At 41.4% G+C, this 22,135-nt stretch overlaps 1 protein-coding gene and 1 pseudogene across 1 annotated transcript; both read right to left on the reverse strand.

Annotated features, from left to right (window-relative positions):
- Nucleotides 1-1,176: 1,176 nt before the first annotated feature.
- LOC125444155 (olfactory receptor 11L1-like) lies at nt 1,177-2,121 on the reverse strand. The gene has a single exon (XM_048516592.1). It carries the CDS (start codon nt 2,020-2,022, stop codon nt 1,177-1,179), a length of 846 nt encoding a protein of 281 aa, XP_048372549.1. The 5' UTR covers nt 2,023-2,121.
- A 9,591-nt stretch (nt 2,122-11,712) lies between these two features.
- LOC125444156 lies at nt 11,713-21,529 on the reverse strand (annotated as a pseudogene).
- Between the last annotated feature and the right edge of the window lie 606 nt (nt 21,530-22,135).

The raw sequence follows: 22,135 nt of genomic DNA on the forward strand, positions 1-22,135 counted from the left end.
TTTCGACACCTTGGCCTCTTTCGACGCCTTGAGGCAAACTGACTCACATGCCCTCCCAGAAGGGATGGGATATTTTAGTTTTTGCTGCACAGTCCTATGGGGGCAGTTTAGACAGTGGAGTGCGTAGTTTTTGGGGAGACTGAGGTTGCACGCCTTTGGGGGGGTCTCTATAAGAGGCTTGGAGAGAGGTGGGCTCAGGGAGCATGCTTCTAAGGGCCTCTGCAGGCGAGCCCGACACCCCAGATGGGTGGGCCACAAAAGAATGGGGCGGATGCCCCGTGGCCCAGGAACTCTGTCCTCCCCAATAAATGGGGTGAAGCCAGGATCATCCAGGGAAGCTGATTGGCTGAGATGATGTGCTCCTCTTGATTGCCCAGCTTTGCTTTTAAGAATTACGTAAATAAAAAGGGCTGCGGCCCTATTTCAATCCAAGCCGTATCTGTAATTACTTGAGTAGCCTCTGCATTTCTGGCCACAATTTATAGTTTTCTTTACACCATGCATGATCATACCAGGTATATAGCTATTTCATTGGTTAAAAGCTATGTTGTAGCTTTTAGATCAAGTGAGCTTGTCCACGACTAACATCTAAAGCTACGCTTATCAGATACACTTTTTTTTTAAAAAAAACACCACACTCTTTTACTTATTGGAATTATTCTACCTGCTAAACTTTACCTTTTATGTGGACTTCCCTTCAAGTGTGGTCTTTGTCCCCTTTCACACATGCGGAACAATGCACTTTCAATCCACTTTCACAGTTACTTGCAAGTGGATGCTGCTATTCCACAAAGTAAAATCCAGCCGCAAAGTGCATTGGAAGTGGATTGAAAGTGCATGTGTGGAAGGTCTGATGATACTGTGTCATTTTATTTCTTTCTCTCTTATGCCCCCTCCATCAGTATCAAATACTGCTTTGAAAAAAGTAGCTGAAATACAACCTGTTCTGTTACTATCATATAATGTTGACATTTGGTTCATGGAATCATAAATGCATCAGCAGGATAAAGAGGATTTTGGAAGAAAATTGCTTTTTCTTTTTCTGTTACTCCATTCCATTATACATCTACTAAAAAAACCTGAGCATCCAAATATGTAAATAGAATGGAAAACATTACAAGAACCTACAAAATTTTTTCCATATTATGGATTTTATTCCAGACTAGTTTAATCTAATTACTCTGCATCCCTGACAAATAATTTAGAAATCCCACATTTATTTACACGTCTCCTGAAAGCTTTTTTAACCTCTTTGTTTCTTAAACTGTAAATAAGGGGATTAATTAGAGGGGTTAAGACTGTGTAGAAGACTGAGAAGATCTTATCCACTTCCTTCAGAGTTTCTTTTTTTGGTAGCACATATACAAATATCAAAGAACCATAAAATATGGAAACTACAATGAGGTGGGAAGAACAGGTGGCAAAAGCCTTCTTTCTCCCATCAGAAGATTGAATTTGTATAATAGCACCAATTATATGCACATAAGACAGCAATGTCAGAAGGCAAGAAGGAACCCCATCTATGATAGAGACTATGAGTCCCACAAGTGTAACTAGGGTTGTGTCACTGCATGATAAATTAATCACTGGCGCAAGGTCACAAAAGAACTGATCAATTTCATGGGGACCACAGTATTTCAGCTGTGACATCAAACTCAGTAGTAAAGTCATAACTGTAATCCCACAAAGCCAAGATGCAGCTGACAATAGAAAGCAGAGTCTTCTGCTCATGAGGGTTGCATACTGGAGGGGTTTGCATATTGCCAAATATCGATCATATGACATTGATGCCAGCAGGTAACATTCAGCAATCACTAGTGTACCAAAGCAATAAAGCTGGGCGAAGCATCCTCCAACAGAAATGCTTCTGTCTCCTGTCAGAAAGCTCCCCAACATCCTGGGCAGAAGAGTTGAAGTGTAGAAGGTCTCCAGACAGGACAGATTTCCAAGGAAGAAGTACATGGGAGTGTGAAGGTGACGATCTGTGGTTACTAACACAATGATGATGATGTTTCCAGCCATGGTTGCACTGTAGATTATTAAGAAAACCAAGAAGAGAAGAATCTGAAGTTCAGGGGCATCCCCAAATCCGAGAAGGATAAATGTATCTATTGTTGTTTCATTGACCATCTCATTATATTTCATATTTTCAAGCACTGAAAGCGAATTTAAAAATCATAAGATCTCCAATTGAAAGACCGAAATCTAAAAGTCATTCTCCACTAAAACATAATTTGGCACCCTATTTCCCACAATTAATGTTCAAATTTATAAAATGTTATCTTATGTTTTATATGGGCATTGGAAAACCACCTCAAAGGGCTTTTTTTCTGTGGTTAATTGTTCAGCTATTATCTCATATAATAGCGAATTTCATAGTTACTGGATGACAACATTAAATGAAGTGATTACTAGTGATGGTTAGTGATGGTCCACAAGATGGCTAGCAGGCACCGTTTGTTTAGTTATTTGTTTTTCCTCATATGGCTTACAATTGCCATTAAATGTGCCTTTCCCTTTCACATACCCCTCAAGCCATTCCTTAAAATCCCTAATTGCCCAGGATCAGTATTTCATGGAGATTGGTGGCTTAAAGTGGGAAAATTCTATCCTGCTGTTGGGAAATTAGTCTGGATACAATCCATTATTAAGGTTGATATGTTTCTCTTGTTTTTCCTCTTTGTCTTGGGATGTTAAGGGTCACTCAACATAACCCTGAGGGTCTCTTTTTCCCTAGAAGAACCCCTCTTTCCCAATAGCCATTGTTCAATACTGCTGGACACCTTTTTGTGGTGTTGTTTCACACTGTGTTGTTCTTCCAGAGCAAAGCACGAGTCACTCAGTTCTGTTCATCAGATCTTTCTGTTCCAAGATCAGGTGACTATAACCCTTACTTCCCCAATTCCCTGCTGTATTCCAGACCTATCGATTCACAACCATTTAAATCCTAGGACTGTGTGTGTGTTCTGCTGCTTTGATTATTATGTACCCCCATTATCCCTAAATAAAAATTGTTAAACTTCATTTGGTCTCCTGTGGAGTTTTCTTGCATAAGCTGACTTCCATATAAGATAGGTAAACAAGGTCTTGAGCTTGCCCAACCTTTTGCTGACCAAGAGTCTGCTATTGCTAATTCCCCATTCTAAAAGGGAGAGAGTTCCTCCTCCACTTTGGGTAAAAAGGTCCCATATTCTGAAATGTAACCTCTTTAGGGATAAAAGGGGACTATTTCTCCCTTTTTCCACCAGCAAAAAAAAAATTGGATCTAACTCCATGGGTAATATATCACAACTCTTGGAAGATGAATCTATATCAGGGTAAGTTTCTAAGTCAGTTTACAAACTAGGAATGGAGTGGAAGTTTCTAAAATATTATCTCCCCTCAAAGATGGTAGTATTGTCCTCCTCCAAGTAAACATTTTTTGTATCTTGCATTAGCTGGTGCCAGAGAAGAAATAGTTCTTTAAACGTGCAACCATTATGACAGAATGACCTCCTCCCCCACCTCACATCCTGAAATCCTGAAACCGAGTCTCAGTTTCCAGAAGAGTGTTCAATTTGGACTTGAATTAGAAAGATGGCCATATCCAGATAGACCTTGGGTATTATCAAGGGTACAAGTGATTTACATGCTAGCAAACTTTTGGACCAATGTGGCGTTCTCTTAAAGGAAGCCCCTTCTACCAACTGGAAGACCCCTCCCCCCATTAGGCAGATTATTTTTCACAATGTATGGGCATCATTAGATCCAATTGTATATATTTTCCTGTAATGTAGCCACTTCAAAAGACCTTGTATGTTACACAAAAGAGGCTTTATACAGGGGAACAACAGACTGTCTATGGAGAACAACCTCTTAATAATTTAAAGAAGAGTTTCACAACAGTCTGCAAATTCCCATAAAATGTATGATACAACACTCATTAAGGCTTCAAAATAACCTTGTTTGTTATTTGGAGCCATTATTTAGAAAACCTATATATCATCTCTTCAGAGACATGCTTGAGTGAGCCACAGCAAGTAAATTGTCTTGATAATAAAGGAATTCATAATTTTTTTCAGGGGTAAGTTAAAAAATCATTGTTCTATTTTTTCACACCTCTTTGATTAAAAAATCAACAAGAACAACAACCCTGAGTACAAAAGGCAATAGATAATAATGCACAAATAAATATATTGACAAAATGAAGTAAATATAACACTACTTTAATGATGAAGTGAGCGCTAACTCCTGATATCTTATACCTCAAAAATCTTGTAGTTCTCTAAGGGGGTACTGGATGGAAATCTAGATCTTGTACTGGAGACCACACAGCTGCTCTTGAAAATACAGATCTTGTACTGGAGACCACACAGCTCTTGACAGTACAGAAACTGAGGTAGCCTTCCATGGCAGTTACAATCTCAGTCCATGTGACAGGTTAGGATCAATAATCACAGAAAAATTACAGAGATGGCATCAGTTGCCCACTGGATGAATAGGCAACTTATCGGCAGACAAATGAAGATGTGAACTTTCTGCATGAAGCAAAACTCTTGAACCTGTGGGAGAATAGATTAAGAAAGATAAAGCAGCCAGTATTGGGCTGCTTTCAAGCTGAAATAATTGAGTTAAAACAAGGAATATTTGCGAGTTGCTGAACATCAAGCTAAGCATCCTTTCAGGTTAACATATAACAAGCATGATTAGGGGAAAAAACCAATGGCATAAAAATATCCAACTGGGAAGAAAATAATCATTTTGCTTGTGTATTGCTATAGTTGGAAATGCTTATTAAAATCTTGTTTCTGTTTCTCTTGCATTTCACGTAACTTAGAAGCAGGTGTTTATAGATAGAGACCACCAAGGTCAGATTCCTTATTAAGGACCAGGAATCATCTCCAGTTATTTGCAACTGAATCCAACTGGTCAGCTAAAGCCCTAATTGAATGTTTCAAAAGGGCAAGGTAATTTACTCACCTTCCAGAGAATTCCTGTGAACTTGATACCTGATTGGTTGATTAATAATTATTTGATGTGTCCCCCTTATGCCATAAATTAATCACATCAGAATTAGCAGCCATCTTTCTTTTGTCTATTTCACTTTACTTTGCTATGCATTGAGGAGTACTATCATACCTTCTAGCCAGTGTTTATTTTAGTAAGTAAGTGTACTATATTATATTATTTTCCTGGGCTCATTCCGCATATGCAGAATAATGCACTTTCAAACTGCTTTCAGTGCTCTTTGAAGCTGTGCGGAATGGCAAAATCCACTTGCAAACAGTTGTGAAAGTGGTTTGAAAACGCATTATTTTGCATGTGCGGAAGGGGCCCTGGTTTCTGTGGTTTCTTTTCCTGGTTTCTGTCGCTCTGTGGAGGTCAGGGGACATGTCTCCTGGCCTCCACCCCTGCAGTCGTCACTCTGGACATGGGAGCATGTCTCCTTGCCCCCACAGAGTGAAGGAAGCCAGGAGTAGCTAAGGAGGTGTTTGGGATGCTACACGGCCATGCGGCGCCCACTCTGCCAGATGCACAGCCAGCAGGGCCATTTGTGAGAATGGCCCTGGGGCAAGCAATGGCATGGTGCATGCCAATGCAGCCCCTCTATTCTGGCTGTAAAGAAACAGCCTATTATTTTACAACCTTTTTTAAATTTAAAAAAATTGCTTTGTGTTTGAGTACTGGTTCAGAACGAAGAGCCTGCTATTGCAACCACTCCAAAGGCCTCAATGGGTCTTTGATACCTGTACAATGTGTTAATGGTTTTTTCTGTTCTCCAGTTAAGCAGAAACTAAAAAAGTTTCTTGTAACAGAAATGAAGAAACTCTCAATTTCAGTTAGTTAATTAAACTTGAGCAGTAGAGCCATTAGTGAGGGTCAGGCAGGTAGCCACAAATTGCACACTGGTACTCAAAGACACCCCGGAGCAGTTCTTACAAAAAGAGGTGAACAAATCTTCCTTGAAAGGACATAAGTTCTTTAACTTAATCTGGTCCCTTATCTACACAATAAACTCCAGTCTTCAATTAAGGATAAGTTGACAAGTCCACATCTATCTATTCAATGAACTGGGCAGCAAAGAAGTCAGAAGGGGTTGGATTAGTCAGACTTCTATAATGCTACATATGAAAATGACAAATGTGTCCAGGCAGGCAACAAATGCCAGCCAGCTGCCACCAAAACAGAGGGCAAAGATGATGCTTTACAGTTTCCTGCCACTCTCCTGCAGTTCTCCAGTAATAGAGACTTATCTGATTAAGTATCAAATATTGTTTTAAAAAGTAACTGAAATACTCATAATATATCCCGATTACTATCCTATGGTGTCTACAGTACTTTCATGGGTGAATCAACAGCAGCTTAAAGAGGAATTTGAAAGAAGTTGGATTTTCCTTTTTTCCATACTCCATTTTATTATACATTCACTAGAAAAGCTGACAATTCAAATATGTAAACAAAATTGAAAACATGACAGAAAGAAACATTGTTCCATACTGTAGATTTTATGTGAGACAAGTTTAATATAATTACTGTATATCTCCAACAAATGTCTTGGAAATCCCACATTTGTTCATAAGTCTCCTTTATATTATTATATACTTAAATGTAACTTGGCACCTGAAAGACCACTTTTTGTTGTGAAGTTAATTGTTCAACTATTAACTCATATAATAGATAGGAGTCATAACTCTTTTTTTGTATTTTTCAGGTTCAAATTTAATAGACCCAGAAATCTTTTTTTTAAAAAAAACCCAAAATATTGGTCTTTTTACCCTGCCTTGGAATTCCACATGGGTCTTACAGGCAGCAGGCATGTGGACTTCTGATTCAAGCAAAGAGTAAAATATTGGGATCAGCCAGTACTAGTCCAGTGTTTCACTGTAGGATCCGTCTAGCTGGGTCTAGCTTTCAACTGCAAGCTCAGCCTGGCCAGGTCTCGAGTTGAATGACGGGCTCTGCCTCTGAAACTCACAGAGGAGAGGTGAGGAAGTGAAAATGGACAGGACATTTTTTGTGAGGGTAATGTAGTGGGCTGAATTGCCCCCCAAAAAAATCTGAAAAAAATAGCATTTTGAGGGAATCTGTTTTGATGGCTCCTTTCTTGTCCCACCCCTTTTTAAGTGAAAAAATACTCCCCCCCCAAAAAAAATAAACCCAAAAGTAACATGAAAGTATTTTTAAGGATTTTTCAGGTTCAAGTTTATCAAATATTTACCTGTAATAATTAGCAATCTCACTGTTACTTAATAACAACATTAAATAAAAGATTGCAATCCATTTTTAGTGCTGGGCCATAAGATGGCTAGCCAAAGATGTCAGTCATTTGTTTGTTTGTTTGTTCATTTGTTTTATATCATTGAACTGATGTAATTTTCTTCTTCATTTTATCCTAATAGCCTGTGAGGTAGGTAGCACTGACAGTGTGTGAATAATTTTGTCTTACACTCCCATTCTGTAAAGGTTTTCTAAAAGAGTGGAAACCTAGGAAGCTTTCTGATCTGCAGTACTACTATCCATTTTGTGGAAAATAGCTGTCGCCTGTATTTTGATATTCGCCCCAATTGGTCATGAAAATATTCTGAATGGAAAATAACAAAACACTCATTTACATCTGAAGACATAAGCTAAATGACTTGTAAGAGTACAAGCACTGGGCTGGATCCAGATTACACTGGCAGTTGCCACCTATTGTACCTTCCCCTCTTACATGTTCCTCATGCCATTCTCCAAGGTTCCTTATTCGACAGGAGCAGCATTTCATGAAGATTGGTGACCTAAAGTGAAAGGGGAAAAGCAGGAAAGTTCTATCGTTGAAAAATCTAGCCAGGCTCTAACCCATGAGTAGAATGTATCTAACTTTTCAATCCAATCGGCATCCATGACACAAAATTTTGTCCATGCTGGTTGCAGGATCTCAAGTGTAACTACGTTGGTGATTTTCCTACATGTTCCACCAGAATTTGTTGTATCTAACGAGATATCAGGATCATGTTCTGGATGAATACACATTAAGTCCCCCCCCCCCAAAATTTATTTTACAAACTAGGGATGGAGTGAAAGCTCACTTCAATGTAATCTTTCCTCAAAGGTTCCAAGACTGTCCTCCTCAAAATAAACCTGTTTTTCCCCTCTGTGTTGCATGAGCATTTTTTAGAGATGAGCTCATTTGTTTGTTTCTTTTAAATGTAACTATTATAATAGCATCCTCCTGTGCCCTGAAATGGAGCCTTGGGTTTCATAGGAGCGTTCAATTAGGATTATTAAATAACATCCACTTCTGTGTGAATTTCAGGTTGAATTAGAAAGTGGGTCATATTCAAAAAGACATTGAGTACAATCTGGTTAAAAGAGAATTACATTGTAGCAATCAGTTGTTTTGGACAAGTATGGCTTTGTCTTGAAGGAAGTTCTTTCTACCAAATGGAAGGCCTTTCATCTGACAGGTTATTTTTCAAAGTGTACGGGCATTATTTGATCCAGCTGTATGTATTTTCTCAGAAGTATTTTCTAAGAATCGCAAGGGGATTTTTGGGGGGCATTAAATAAGATATGTGAATAGTAATTTTAAAAACATTACCTTTAACCATCGAGTGGCATCAAAAATGGATGACTGAGAGGTAGATAACTGCTGCACACTTATCCAGCTATTGTGTGAAATGAACATTACCTCATGGAGACAATCAAATGTTGCCACTTCACAAGTTCAAGCATTACACAAAAAAGGCTTTATAAAGGGAATCAACAGACTGTCTACAGAGAGCAATCTCTTGATAGTTTAAAGAAGGAATTTCAAAACAATTAGCAAATTCCCCATCTAAAACATGTGATCATTAAGGCTTCAAATACTCCTGTGTGTTACTTGAAATGTTGTTTAGAAAAATGTGTCACCTCTCAAGAAACATACTTAAGTGGGTTTCATAGGATTATTTTTCAATGATTTCCTTAAAAAATAGTCCTTTTTTCATGCCTTTTAGATTAAATACCGAAACAGCCTTAACCAACATATAACAACATAAAAAGGATTTTTTTAAAAAAAATGAAGACCAAATTGAGCTCTTCTCCTGGGACAAACTAAAGTACCTTGTCTCACAGCTGATCATGGCCCCAGCAGCGACCATCTGCTTTTCTTAACCATCCAGTTTCTAACAGTGAATTGCCTGGGTTGCTTGTGAAGGTGGTCAGGGAAGTTCATCTGGTGCAAAATGTTAAGGCCAGTTGCAGAGATAGTATTTAATGAACATTGTATCGGCTGCCCTGGTGATTTCTTGTTTCTGCCCCAGGCATATGAAGCCAAAAGAAAGGTGTAAACAGTCCCTCCTGTTTACAGTCAGGCAAAGCAGGCAGGCGTGGGATGCAAGGGAGTGTGAGCATGTGCCAAATGGACATGCTGCTTCCATAGAGGCAGAAAACACTCAGGCCGTTTCCGCACGGCCAAAAGCAGCGACGCGATGACGTCGCAAATTGCGACGCATCCCAAAAAAAGCGTTCACACAGACAGGCGGAGCTGCTTGATCCAGCAGCCCGCAGAAATGTGGCTTGGTTACGCGCGCAGGCGCTTCGCGAGGCGGCGTCTCGCTGACGTTAAGCCTGCACGCGCCTTGCGGCCGATGCAGGCCCGGCGCCATTTGTGGCGACAGCTCCGTGGCGGCTGTCCGCACGCAGTCGCGGCGTCGTAAATGCGTCACATGGGGAAAAAGAGGCGTTCCGCTTACGGCCAAAAGCAGCGATGCAGATGCGCATTTCGCAAATTGCGACGCATCCCAAAAAAAGCGTTCACACAGACAGGCGGAGCTGCGGGCGTCCGCAGCCCCCGAAATGTGGCCAGTTACCGCACGCAGAGCGCTGCGGAAGGCGGCGTCTCCAGCGATGTGTGCGCCTATGCGCCTTGCGCAACCCGTGCAGGCCAGCGCCATTTTGGCGAGCAGCTCCCGTGGCGGCTGTTACCGCCCGCGAAGTCACCCGGCGTCGATGCGTCACATGGGGAAAAAAGAGTGGTTTTAAGCGTTTTCTGGAATACGTCTTAGCGCGGTTTAAGCGTTTTGGCGGCCAGTAGCGATGCGCCCACCTCCGCGCTGCGGCGTGCGAGGCAGCGCTCTCGCTCTGGCCTTCTTTTCCGTTCGCGGCAGCGTCATAATGGCTATTTTGCCACGTCGCGAGCTTGGCCAGAGTGGTTTTCAAGCGTTTTCTGAATACACCGTCTTGGCGCCCGGTTTGCAAGCGTTTTAGCGACGGCGACTTCTCGCGGCACCCTCACGCCGCTGCGGCAGCTCTGGCCGCTTCTTTTTTTCCGTTAGGCGGCGTGTATTTTGCCGATGCGGAAGCGTAGAGTGGTTTCAGCGTTTTCTAGATACACCCGTCTTAGCGCCCGGTTTAGTTTTATGACGGTAGCGACTCGCCCTTCGTCGCGTCAGCGCTTATCTCAAGCTCTGACGCTTCTTTTTCCGTTGCGACGACGTCATATTTTGCCCGTGCGGAAACGGCCCCAGCTTCCATTTGATGCCTAAGAGCTGTCTGCTTCAAAAGTGACCAGGATCATCCTCTGAGTTGAGTGCTGGCAGCTGTTCTCTGGCTATCCTAAGACTTCTCCTTCTGGCTTGCATGTCTTCTCCTATGCACCTGTGCCTCCTTTCTAAATGCAGGGGAGAGTCCAGTGTACTGGGGAAAGTGGCTGGTTCCATGGGTTCAGAATCAGGAGGGGTGAGAGGCATCAGATGACCAAAAATGATGTCCTTACCCCCCAGAGGTTTTTCACCATAGCAAGGTTTTTTTTAAATAGTAAATGTGTTTGCTCTCTTGCTCTTTGGAAGATAATTTAAAATTATTCACTTTCAAAAGGATTTTCCCAGGTGCTGACTATATAACTTTACAATTTAATGGTGACGCTGCTGATTATATAAATTTACAAGACTAGTGGAATGTGTGTATTAGAGCAATACTGAAGGGGAAACATGATACAAATAGGCTAGATCCAACCAGCTTTTCTGTGACTAAAAAAGGAGGAGGGATATATTTGATAACCAAAAATCCTATGCTGGGGATCATCAGATCTGTGTGGACATAAGCCATAAGAAGAAGAAGAAGAAGAAGAAGAAGAAGAAGAGGAGGAGGAGGAGGAGGAGGAGGAGGAGGAGGAGGAGTTTGGATTTATATCCCCCCTTTCTCTCCTGCAGGAGACTCAAAGGGGCTTACAATCTTCTTGCCCTTCCCCCCTCACAACAAACACCCTGTGAGGTAGGTGGGGCTGAGAGAGCTCCGAGAAGTTGTGACTAGCCCAAGGTCACCCAGCTGGTGTGTGTGGGAGTGTACAGGCTAATCTGAATTCCCCAGATAAGCCTCCACAGCTCAGGCGGCAGAGCTGGGAATCAAACCCGGTTCCTCCAGATTAGATACATGAGCTCTTAACCTCCTACGCCACTGCTTTAGGAAAGAATGTAATTGGGTGAGATTAAGTGGAGCAAATAGATAAAATCTACCCATTCTCAAAGAGTATTTACTACTAGATGTAACAACACTGTTCTGATGTTGTTTGAACTTTTTACAGAAACTTTACTGGTGGCATTTGATCTGTGAAAGTTATGTTTCGCACCCAAGTTAACATTTAATATTGCAATGATTACAGAGATGTGATGCCAATAAATTAGGCATTTCCTACTTCAGAAATATTGTCAAATAATATGCAGTTTATTTAAGACTACACTCAAAATACAAATATGTAAAACATATTTTCCATTATAAATGTTTGGCTTGAGCACTGGCATTCTGAAGTAAAGACACCTTACTGTTCCTCTGTGGTCTTAGCACAATGATGTAGCACTTGGGGAAAAAGACTAAACCAAGTAAAGCAGTGCTGGAAGCCAAGATGGAGAAGATCTCCACAGTCACCATGGACTTGCCCCTATTGCTCCAATAAGCTGGCACAAAGGACAACCAGACACAACAAAAGACTAACATGCTGAAGGTGATGAATTTGGTTTCATTAAAAGCATCAGGCAACTTCCTGGCTAGGAAAGCCACAGTGAAGCTGACCATGGATAGAAAACCCATGTAGCCGAGTACAGAGTAGAACATGGCAACAGATCCTTCATTTACCGTGGAAACCAAAGGTTAATTTTTTTCCATGCTCTGATGTCTTCTCCAGATTTGGGAATGGAGGTGAAGTCCCCAGCCAAACAGCACAGATGCCAACTTGAATCAGGGAGAAGAAGATAACCAAGGTCATTGCCAGTCTTTTCCCTATCCATTTACGCACCCTACTTCCTGGGTTTCTGGCCAGAAAAGCCAAGACCACAGTGATCGTTTTTGCCAAGAGTGAGGAAACTGCAACCGTGAAGACGATGCCAAAAGAAATTTGTCCAGTGAGGAGAAGGCAGGTCCATTTTTTCCTTGGTTTTTTGCAAAGGAATTATCAAGAAGAACAAAGGAAGCACTGGGGGAAGCAGAAGGGAGAAAAGAAAGAAGGAAAGTGAGGGTCTTGGTTGTTGGCTTTCCTGAATTGGTGTGTTCCCTGTAATGATTTCAATGAATATTCCCTAGAACTATAACATGTGATGAGGGAAAGAAACCCTGCAGAGGTTGTCATGATGATTCCCAAAGGCTCTTCATATGACAGAAACAAAATGACCTTTGGAATACATTTATCTTGCTGGTCATTTGGGTATTGTTCTTCAGGGCATTCCTCACAATAATCCATATCTGAAATTTGCAAAAAGATATCCATGACAATTTTATTAATGAGGTTGTAAAAGAAGAGGAAGAAATGAAGCAAAGTAATTTCATATGAAAAGTAATTCTGCTTAGTATGGGATTGAACATGGCTCTGAAAATCTGGATCTGATTAGCTGTTTGAAAAACAACGTGAACACTGATAATTGAATACTGATATTTTTAGTTGCATGGGGATGTTTGGAGACTCATTTCGTCAGAAAGAATACTAACACAACTTGTTGGAATAGAAATCGGCCGCAGCCCAAAATTTATTTAACACATAACCAAGAAACCTTGAAGCTGGGCGAGCATGCACCCAAGGCACATCCTATTTTGGCCCCAGGTAGCAAACCAGCTGAACCCTGGTTATAGAAGACAGCCCAAGCTAGACCCCTTAGGCCCTTTCGGACAGGAACCCTGTCCGGCACATCGAGGGAGCGGAACAGGAAGGTACTGAGGTGCCACAAGGATTGCAAACCCAATTTGTGACACCCCTCCCCTGCCGGAGACAGCGAGGCTCTCCAGGCGCGCGACCCCCCCAGGCTTGGCTTTTGAGAGCTGCTCATCATGCACCACCGGACCTCCCTTAAGGGAGGCCCCGAGGTGGGAAGGTCCGGCAATGCAAGGCTTCTGCCTTCCCCAAATAGGATGTGCTCTTATGCCATACCGCCCGAGAAGTGAACTGCGACCAAAAACATAACAATGAACAACCCCTCAAAAAACCCCTTCCAATTGGGACAGGGAGGGAGGGCCTTAAAACGATCTGGCCTTGAAAGAGGCCCAACCCCCGCCGATGCAGCCTTTTAAGGCTGCCAGAGGCCCCTGTCACGTGCCGGCACCCGGCCACGTGACCGCCTCATCCGGCCGGTGGGAGGAGGAAGAAGCCTCCAATCGTCCCTCCTCCCTTGCAACAGCGCCTCCAGGCTGAAGCCTGAGGCGCGATTAAGCTTTTAAACATACAACTATATTTGTAGATAATCACTCAGTTTCATTCAGTTCCCCAGCTTGCTGTATGTATGTATGTATGTATGTATGTATGTATGTATGTATGTATGTATGTATGTATGTATGTATGTATGTATGTATGTATTTATTTATTTATTTATTTATTTATTTATTTATTTATTATATAGCTCATTCTCCATGAGATCTTTGTTCATATGGGTTCCATGGCCACCCAAATGTTATTTTTGCTGGTTACATACAATCTCTCTGTCTACCCAGTAAAAAAAAAATTCGAAGGTAAAATATGTATTGTAGGAGCTACATGTCTGTTAGAAGAATTTCAATCCACCTCATCAACTCCACTCCAATGTAGGCTAGATAGTGACAGCTTAAGTGACACGTACCTTTTTGGTTAGAGATTGCTCCTTCCATGCACTGGACACAATCAAAGCAACATGATAACTTCCCAAGTGGAACTATTCTTCTAAAGCCAGAATGGCAACTTTCACTGCACACAGATGTTGGTGTCTAAGTATAAATGTGTGCGTTATATTGATGAAAATGTATTTCAATAAGCATAAATATACAAGGAATAGAGTATTTCAGGAATAGACAAAAGGCCCATCCAATGCAGCATTCACTTACCAACAATAACTAATGTGATGTTTCCAGGAAGAATGAAAGTCAGAGCTCTCTCTAGTTGCTTGCACCCCCAGTAACTGGTATCCCAACCTTTGGAATATGAAATTCCATTTAGCTGAAAGGAATGTGTCTAACTTTTTTTTTAAAAAAAGTCATATCAGTGGTTTCTATGAGCACAGATTATCCACATCACTTGGATGTTATATGTGAATAACTAAGGACATTATTTTGCAAAATGTGAAGACATACATTCTGTGCACCACCCCAAAAAAGAAACCCCCCTAAGTTTTTCTGCAATGGGCATGTCTACCAAATGCTTTACTGTGGTTGTCAGACAAGCCTTCTGAGCAGCTAAGGTCAACTCTGCATGGGCCAAAAAGCATCCCTGGAATGGTAAAAATGCTGCTCCAGGGGTGCTATTTGCATGGCTTCCACGTTTGCAATGAGGCAGCGCCATGCTTTTCTCCTGAAACTAGTGGGAAAGAGTGACTTTTGGGAAACAGCATTTCCTCACCAGTGCCTCCATATCCCCCCACACTTAGGGGCATCATACACCAGCTTCATACATGCCAATGGGAAGCTGCTTCCCTGGGCCATGCAAAGTGGACCTAAGATTCTTTGATCCACGTCCGCATAGCTGTGAAGATAGTTCACCTAAAATTTTAAAAAAGAAAAACTATATACTGCCAGAATCTGCAGGACAAGCTGAGTACAACTATTTACTCTTTAGGCTGAACAGGGACCAAAGATTGGAGCATAAAGAGAAAATGTCCTGGGGCAACCTGCAGTAAATGGCAGCAAGGAGAATCCCTTCTGCAGCACACAAAATATCAGGCACAAGCCAAGGGTGAAACTTACCACTGAGGCAAATGGTCAGGCAGGAAAAATAAGACACCCCCTGACCTCCTCTGTTCCACACAGCAAGTCAGGAAACATCTTACAGGTGGGTGCATTTTTGGAATCCTCAAAAAAAGATGTCTTTCGATGAAATAAGACATTTTGAAGACATCTTTGGAAAAAAGCTGCATGGAGTTTCTTCCCTAGGCATCTTTTTTTAAATACATCTAATTTCAGCTGTGGAATTTGAAACTACTTGCTCTCTGACTGCTGAAAGCACCAGTGAACAAGTTATTCAGTAAGAAGAATGTTCCTAACACAATCCCTTCATGTCCTTCCATCATTGCTCCTGACCTGGTTAAACCTGGTGTTCCACACTATAGCTTCTTCACTGATGACAATGACTTCACTCGTGGAAATCTGAGCTGCAAGATATCCAACCTGGGTAGGAAGTGGGGTATTATTTGGCAAAATGGCCCAGTTCAGAATGTCATATCCAGCATTCAAATCACCATTCCTGTCAAAAGATACTTCCTCACCAGCTGTGTTGTTAAAGTGGACATTCCTCAAGAGAGAATTTAGCTAATTTTAAAAGAAGGAAAAAAAATACAACACAGATGTATGCATATATAACCAGGGCAGCATCAGGACTACAATGACATTACAGAAGGCCCTTTGTATTGTTTAGAAACAATTCTAGTAAAACATATGGGATGCACCCTTGGACAAGGGTACTTCTCTCACATAAAGGGATTTTCAGCATGCTTCTTGTTGATGCAGTCCCTAGTACCATCTGAAAAAAAAACTGTAAGAGGTCCTCCAGAACAGTCCCATAGACTGTATGATAATATCACCCCTACACCATAAGCATTCAGAAGTGTTTTACTTATGCAAAACATGGTGTTGAATCAATCACAATTTCCAGGAATATGGAACTCCTTTCACCACAATAGGGCATTTAATTTCTGTAATGAAAATTTACTTTGCTTTGTCAAGCAGAATACAGTTTATTACATTATTGGTCACTCATGTACCGGCGTATAAGACTACTGGGCGTATAAGACGACCCCCCCCCCCACTTTTCCGGTTAAAATATAGAGTTTGGGATATACTCGCCGTATAAGACTACGTCAAATGCTTATGGCATGCAGCTGCTGGACGTCTCTAGGAGAACTCCAAAGAATCGTGCCCCGAACAACTTGGGGAAATTTTTTCACTCCGAGGAAGAGGAGAAACTTGACCCTCCCTTTCACATTCACAAAGTTTCCAGATCATATCTCCCTCGGGGGGGGGGGGCGCACTGACAGTTGCACTAGGATCATGGCAAGTGGTGGCGACGGGCTGAAGTTGCACAGACAGGGAGGCAGGCAGGTGGCTGGCCAAGCTAGAGTAGGGCAAGTTTCATGTTCAGGAGTGAGGAACTGAACCCAGTGTGCGGGGGGTGAGCAGCAGCATCAGCAGAGCTGCTGCTCCAGATCCTGGGCACTCAGTACCACCTGCTCAGTAGCCAGCATATAAGACGACCCCAGACTTTACAGATGATTTCCCAGGGTTCAAAAGTAGTCTTATACACCAGTATATATGGTAACAGTTTTCTAATAGAGGTGGTTACCTGCCATGCACAACTATCATGGAGCTCCACTCTAGCTGCTTTTTTCTTTGCTGTTTGTAAACAGTACATTTCATGTAAAACATGTGCTATTGCATAAACAGCATTGGAAATACTGTAGCTATGCCTGGATGTGTTCATATCGAAGAGGTCACTGTTAAGATCTTCCAGCTTCTCCTTTCCTGTACACCTTTTCCAGGCTCCATCCAATATGTACTCTTCCCATGAGCATTTGAATACCTGGGACCAAAACTGTTTCTGAAGAAAATCATTTTTATATTTGTTGGGGTTAAACATTTTGAGGAAATCCTGGAATCCTGGAATCTCACGCGTGTGTACTGCAAAAGAGAGAGCCCCATGGAATGTTGTCAAATTAAAGGGGATTCTGGAAAAATGAGAAGTGAAGTCCCAACTGCTTGTTGTGAGCCACACCTTGCCACTAATCTGGGTGTTATTGAGAATAACATGTAGCTGAAATAATACGTCAGTCTCTCCATGAACAAGCACTACGTTGGATGTCAGCTTTGAAACCTTCAAACCTAAGGCAATGACAGATTCCAGATCAAGCTGAACATAGATAGGCAAAAGAGCTACAAACTCAATACAAGCATGGATTTTCCTCATTTCTTGGGTAATTGTTTGAAGAAAGTTCTTGCCATTGGTGTTATCTGAACTGATTAAACTGACCCATTTCCAACCAAAATGTGCAAGTAAACAGCTCATTCCAATGAATTGCACTGATTCACTTGGAACTGTCCGATAGAAGGAAGGGAACTGAGATTTGTCACTCAAGATGGAATCGGATGAGCCATAGCTGATCTAAGAAAGAAGAGCATGGTGATTTCCCATTAAAAATCAGAACCCTGTCCATTTCTAACATTCTGTATTTTTGCACTGCTTCATATGAACCTTATATTTACATGAAATTTGGAATTTGTTACATTACATTTCAACTTGATGCCTTGTTAATATTGGTAGTACTCATCCAATTTCTGAGATCACGTATACACCGATTTAAATACAGCTTTAATCTGTGAGCCATAATTCAGCTACAAATAGCTATTTAAAAACATTTTTGATATTGAGAGCTAGGGCAGCTTTGCTGTGTTTCACATAAAGATGTTAGTAGACTGTATATTTCTCCACAGAACTCAACGTGCTGAACCTTCTATGTTGTAGAATCCTCCACCTGGGCCAAGTGCCTACCCAGCCCTACTCCCAACCATTTACTTGAAGGTTTGGTGATGGTTCTTCAATGAACTATAAATGCTCTGGTATTAAAGTACCATGTGCAATAATGCACAAAATAAAAATTTTGAGAAAGGCAGTACAAAAAATAAGCAATAATGCTCATATTAATTTGGGACTATATTCTACTGTGGAAGCATACAATTTTCTTGACGGCTGCATCTCCACTGACCCAACTAACATCTTCATGTGAAACAGTATAATTTATTACTGCATTCAATATAATGATGGACAAATAAGAAGCGATGTGACTTTTTTTTAGTGGTGGGGAATGTTTTCTTCTGTGACTTAGGCACATTCCACATGGGCCAAAAATCAGTGTGAAAACAGTCTAAACCCTTTTACACCATTTTAAATCCTTTAACACTGCATTCACACCCCTTTTTGGCCCATGCGGTATCCGTCTTATTTTCTTTTACATGCTGGGTGAAAGCCTTCCTTTTAATCTAGCTTTGAAACAAAAGGGTATTTTATTTTTTAAAAACATTTTTATGCTATGCTTATGACCCAAGGTTTGTTTTATCATCTGCATTTGAGAACTACTCAAGGTGTATTTTATGATGCTATGCCTGTTTATTTAAGTGACACTGGCTTGTTTTTAGTGGCTATGTTTTATGGTCTTACTTGTAAGCCATCTTGAAAAACTTGCTTGAAACATGAAATAAAACATTTTTAAACTAACAAGGTCTTCCATATTTCTTCACAAACCTGCTGTTAAAAGGGCTGCAACAATTCCTCCAATGTTATAACTCAGCACCAGATTAAGAAACTTGTATTCTGCCAATTTCAAAGCAGTAGTTAAGCATTTATATCTGTTTGCCTTTTACCTGTGGGATCTTGTATATCGCTAGGAAATCCGCTGTATTGATGGATAAATCAGATCGAAGACTTCCAATTACAGCCATAAGTAGTCTTCTCCTGCAGTTATAGTTAGGAACAATCTTATGTTGACCTGAAGTTAACTGTGTAGTGCTCAAATAAACTGTCCTTGCATAAAAAAAATCTTGACAGAGGTGGATTCCAAGAGTGAAGTTAGGCAATAGTGTGGGATCTTTATTGATCTCCTGAACTGTAAACAAGAATGCCAGCAAGTACTGGAATGATTTTGGAAGTAGCCTGAAACAGAAAATTGGCTTGCCTGTGAAAACAAACATCTTTATGATGAAAATTTTGTATGAACCCATTTGCCAATGCCAGTCATACTTAATAAAACATGCCATGCAAATCAGTTTGTGAGCTGAAATAGCCAAAACAAGACTGAGGAAGAGAGTAGAAACAGCCATACCATTGACAACAAGACTGATCTACGATTGAAAAAAAAACAGATTAAACTGAAAGTGGTCAGTATATAACAATTCAGCAAGCTTAAGCACACTGAATGATCAGATCCACTGTAATGAATTGTTGCTGACAGAGAAAAGGAATCCCAACCACTAATTCAATACAAAGAGATCAGATTGGAAACCATTAGGGTAATAATAAAAGTGCCATTTTTTTTAAATTAGAGACTTTCTGAATACAACGATTTATTTAAATATTGCACAAAATTAAAATATTACACAATAAACAGCTTTAAAATGCACTTAAAACACAGCACAATTGCTTGAAAATGTTATCTCAGCAAAGTCTAAAAAATCACTCATCCAAATCCAGTTCACTTACTTAAACTAAAAATGTCTACACACCCTTTGGTAAAAAGGCAAGATGGAACATAACATGGTGACTTGACACTTAAAGCAAGATTAGGCAACATAGGAACTTCTACCACAGGCACAGGGTGACACAATAGAATAGACTCTGTTCTTAGTAGCCACTTGTCTGACTTCAGACATTGAGGATCACACAGAGAATGGTCAATGAAGAAGATCTTAATTATTAATCAAGAAATCATGGGAGAAGGCAGCACTTTACAGATAAGTGATCAATTGCAATAAATTGGATCCAAACCATAAATCCAGAGTTTTTGGTTGAACTAGATTAGTGAGCAGATCTTACCAAGCATCAAATAAAAAGGAAGATGGATATTGTTCAAAGCTATCACTCCCATTTGGATTCAATAATGCAATGAAATTAGACATAATGCCACCAATGATAAAATCTCCATCTTCGTAGTACCCATTCTGCAGGAGTCTTCCAAAAGCACATTTTCCACAGGAGATTTTGAAAACAGAGTGAGATACCATCAGTATCATTAATGGCTTCAAGAAGAGCATTGTGGCAAGTAAAAGACAGGTGATTCCACACGGCACTAAAAATATAAAGATCTATTCCATTTCTTGGGTAGGAGTGAAATATGGAAACTCACAGTGATGATAGAACTTCAGAGAGGTAGGAGGTGAGATAACCATAATCAAAACTCTGTAATTTCAGGAATCAAATAAAAAGTGGCAGTTCCGGAAGATTATGGTTGTGCAAATTCTTGAAAACATTGGTGTTTCCCATTTATTAAGAAGTTAACTGCAGTTTGAACAACAACTGTGAGACTTCAGGATGCCAGATGAAATACCTATGCAATCCATAAAAACAAATCCAGCAAGTTATGGGACAGGATAGGTATTACAGTTTTGTAGAAAGTAAAGAAGCAAGGATAGAATGTTTAATGAGTGAAAAAAGAATGTGTTATATAATAGACGATGGATTGAATTACAGTTTCCAGTAGTTTCCATACTTATAACAGCTACCAACATCTATGAATCCTCCCAAATGGATGGAGATATTAAACTGAAAACCCAAGGGGAAAGTGGGCATTACTCGGCCTATACAGTTAAGTTAGAATTTTTCAAAGTCCCAAAATCTGTGTTATTAGGCTGACAGTCATTTCAGCAAACAGTAGTTCCATTTAAAAATACAGCATCTTTACTACTTTTCTTAAAATAATCCCTCCTATCTCGAACGTTCTCACTGATTACAGTAATCCCAGTCACACAATGACTGCTTGCAAGAAGTACATAATTCTCCCATCAGTTCGATTCCAGATCCCAGCACTCAAAGCAAAACATTTTATGGCAAATATGATTCCCTTAAGGCAGAAGAAAGAGGAAATGTGTAGGTTGCATCCAGTCAGTTATTTTGCTCAATTCTCTTCTTAACAGCAGCCCCTGTTTCTTGTGGCTTTGGTCAATGAAGGTCCCATAACCCTCATCATAGCCTTTTGGGTGGGTAGAAAGAAGAAGAGTTTGGATTTATATCTCACCACTCTCTCCTATAAGGAAACTCAAGGTCGCTTAACAGCTCCATTCCTTTCCTCTCCCCAAAACAGACACCTTGGCCCTTTCCGCACAGGCGGAATATGGCGGCCTGGGGATGGCAAAAACGCTGTCCCCAGGCCCCCATTTGCACAGGGGGCACAGCTGCAGATCAGCCGTGCTGCCCTCGCGCCACCTGACCGGTGCGAAGCCGGAGTTTCCAGAGTGCGCTGGGAAACGCACTTTCCCAGAAACGCCGGCTGGGAGCCACTGCCGTGCGAACAGCAGTGGCTTCCAACCGCCTCCCCCCCCCCACTCCCTCCCTTCACTTACCTGTTCTCCAGCCCTCTGGTGCGTCACCGGGGCCTGGGGACATGCCCCCCTGCTCTGCGATGCTGAAGCAGGTGCGTAGGGCAGGGGAGGCATGTCCCCAGGCCCCGGCGATGCGCTGGAGGGCCGGAGAGCAGGTAAGTCCACCGGGCGATGGCACCCAGCGGCGCCATCTTCCCGGTTCTTTCTGGGACCATCCAAGCGGACGGTCCTGGCGGCGTCGGGTCGGCGTCAGTAACGCCACCCCAAGCCCTTCTGCCTCCGTGCGGAAAGGGCCCTTGTGAGGGAGGTGGGGCTGAAGAATTTTGACTAACCCAAGATCACCCAGCAGCAATGCAGGAGTGTGGAAACACATTTGGTTCACCAGATAAGCCTCTGCCAGTCAGGTAGAGGAGTAGGGAATCAAACCCGGTTCTCCAAATTAGAATCCACCTACTCTTAACGACTACACCAAGCAAGCCTTCTTCCTTGTACACTTACAGAAAAGTTGATTGAGTACAACCCTTTGCACAAATGTCTGCAAAAGTGGACAAAAATATAAGTAAAATAAGGTTTTGGACATTTCGTAGCATCTGATCACAAGACATCTGATGACATACCTGCAGGACTACCGCCCCCAATATCAATCCCCACAACCAACACCTTAAACCAA

The sequence above is a fragment of the Sphaerodactylus townsendi genome, linkage group LG15, assembly GCF_021028975.2.
Source record: "Sphaerodactylus townsendi isolate TG3544 linkage group LG15, MPM_Stown_v2.3, whole genome shotgun sequence".
NCBI lineage: Eukaryota > Metazoa > Chordata > Lepidosauria > Squamata > Sphaerodactylidae > Sphaerodactylus > Sphaerodactylus townsendi.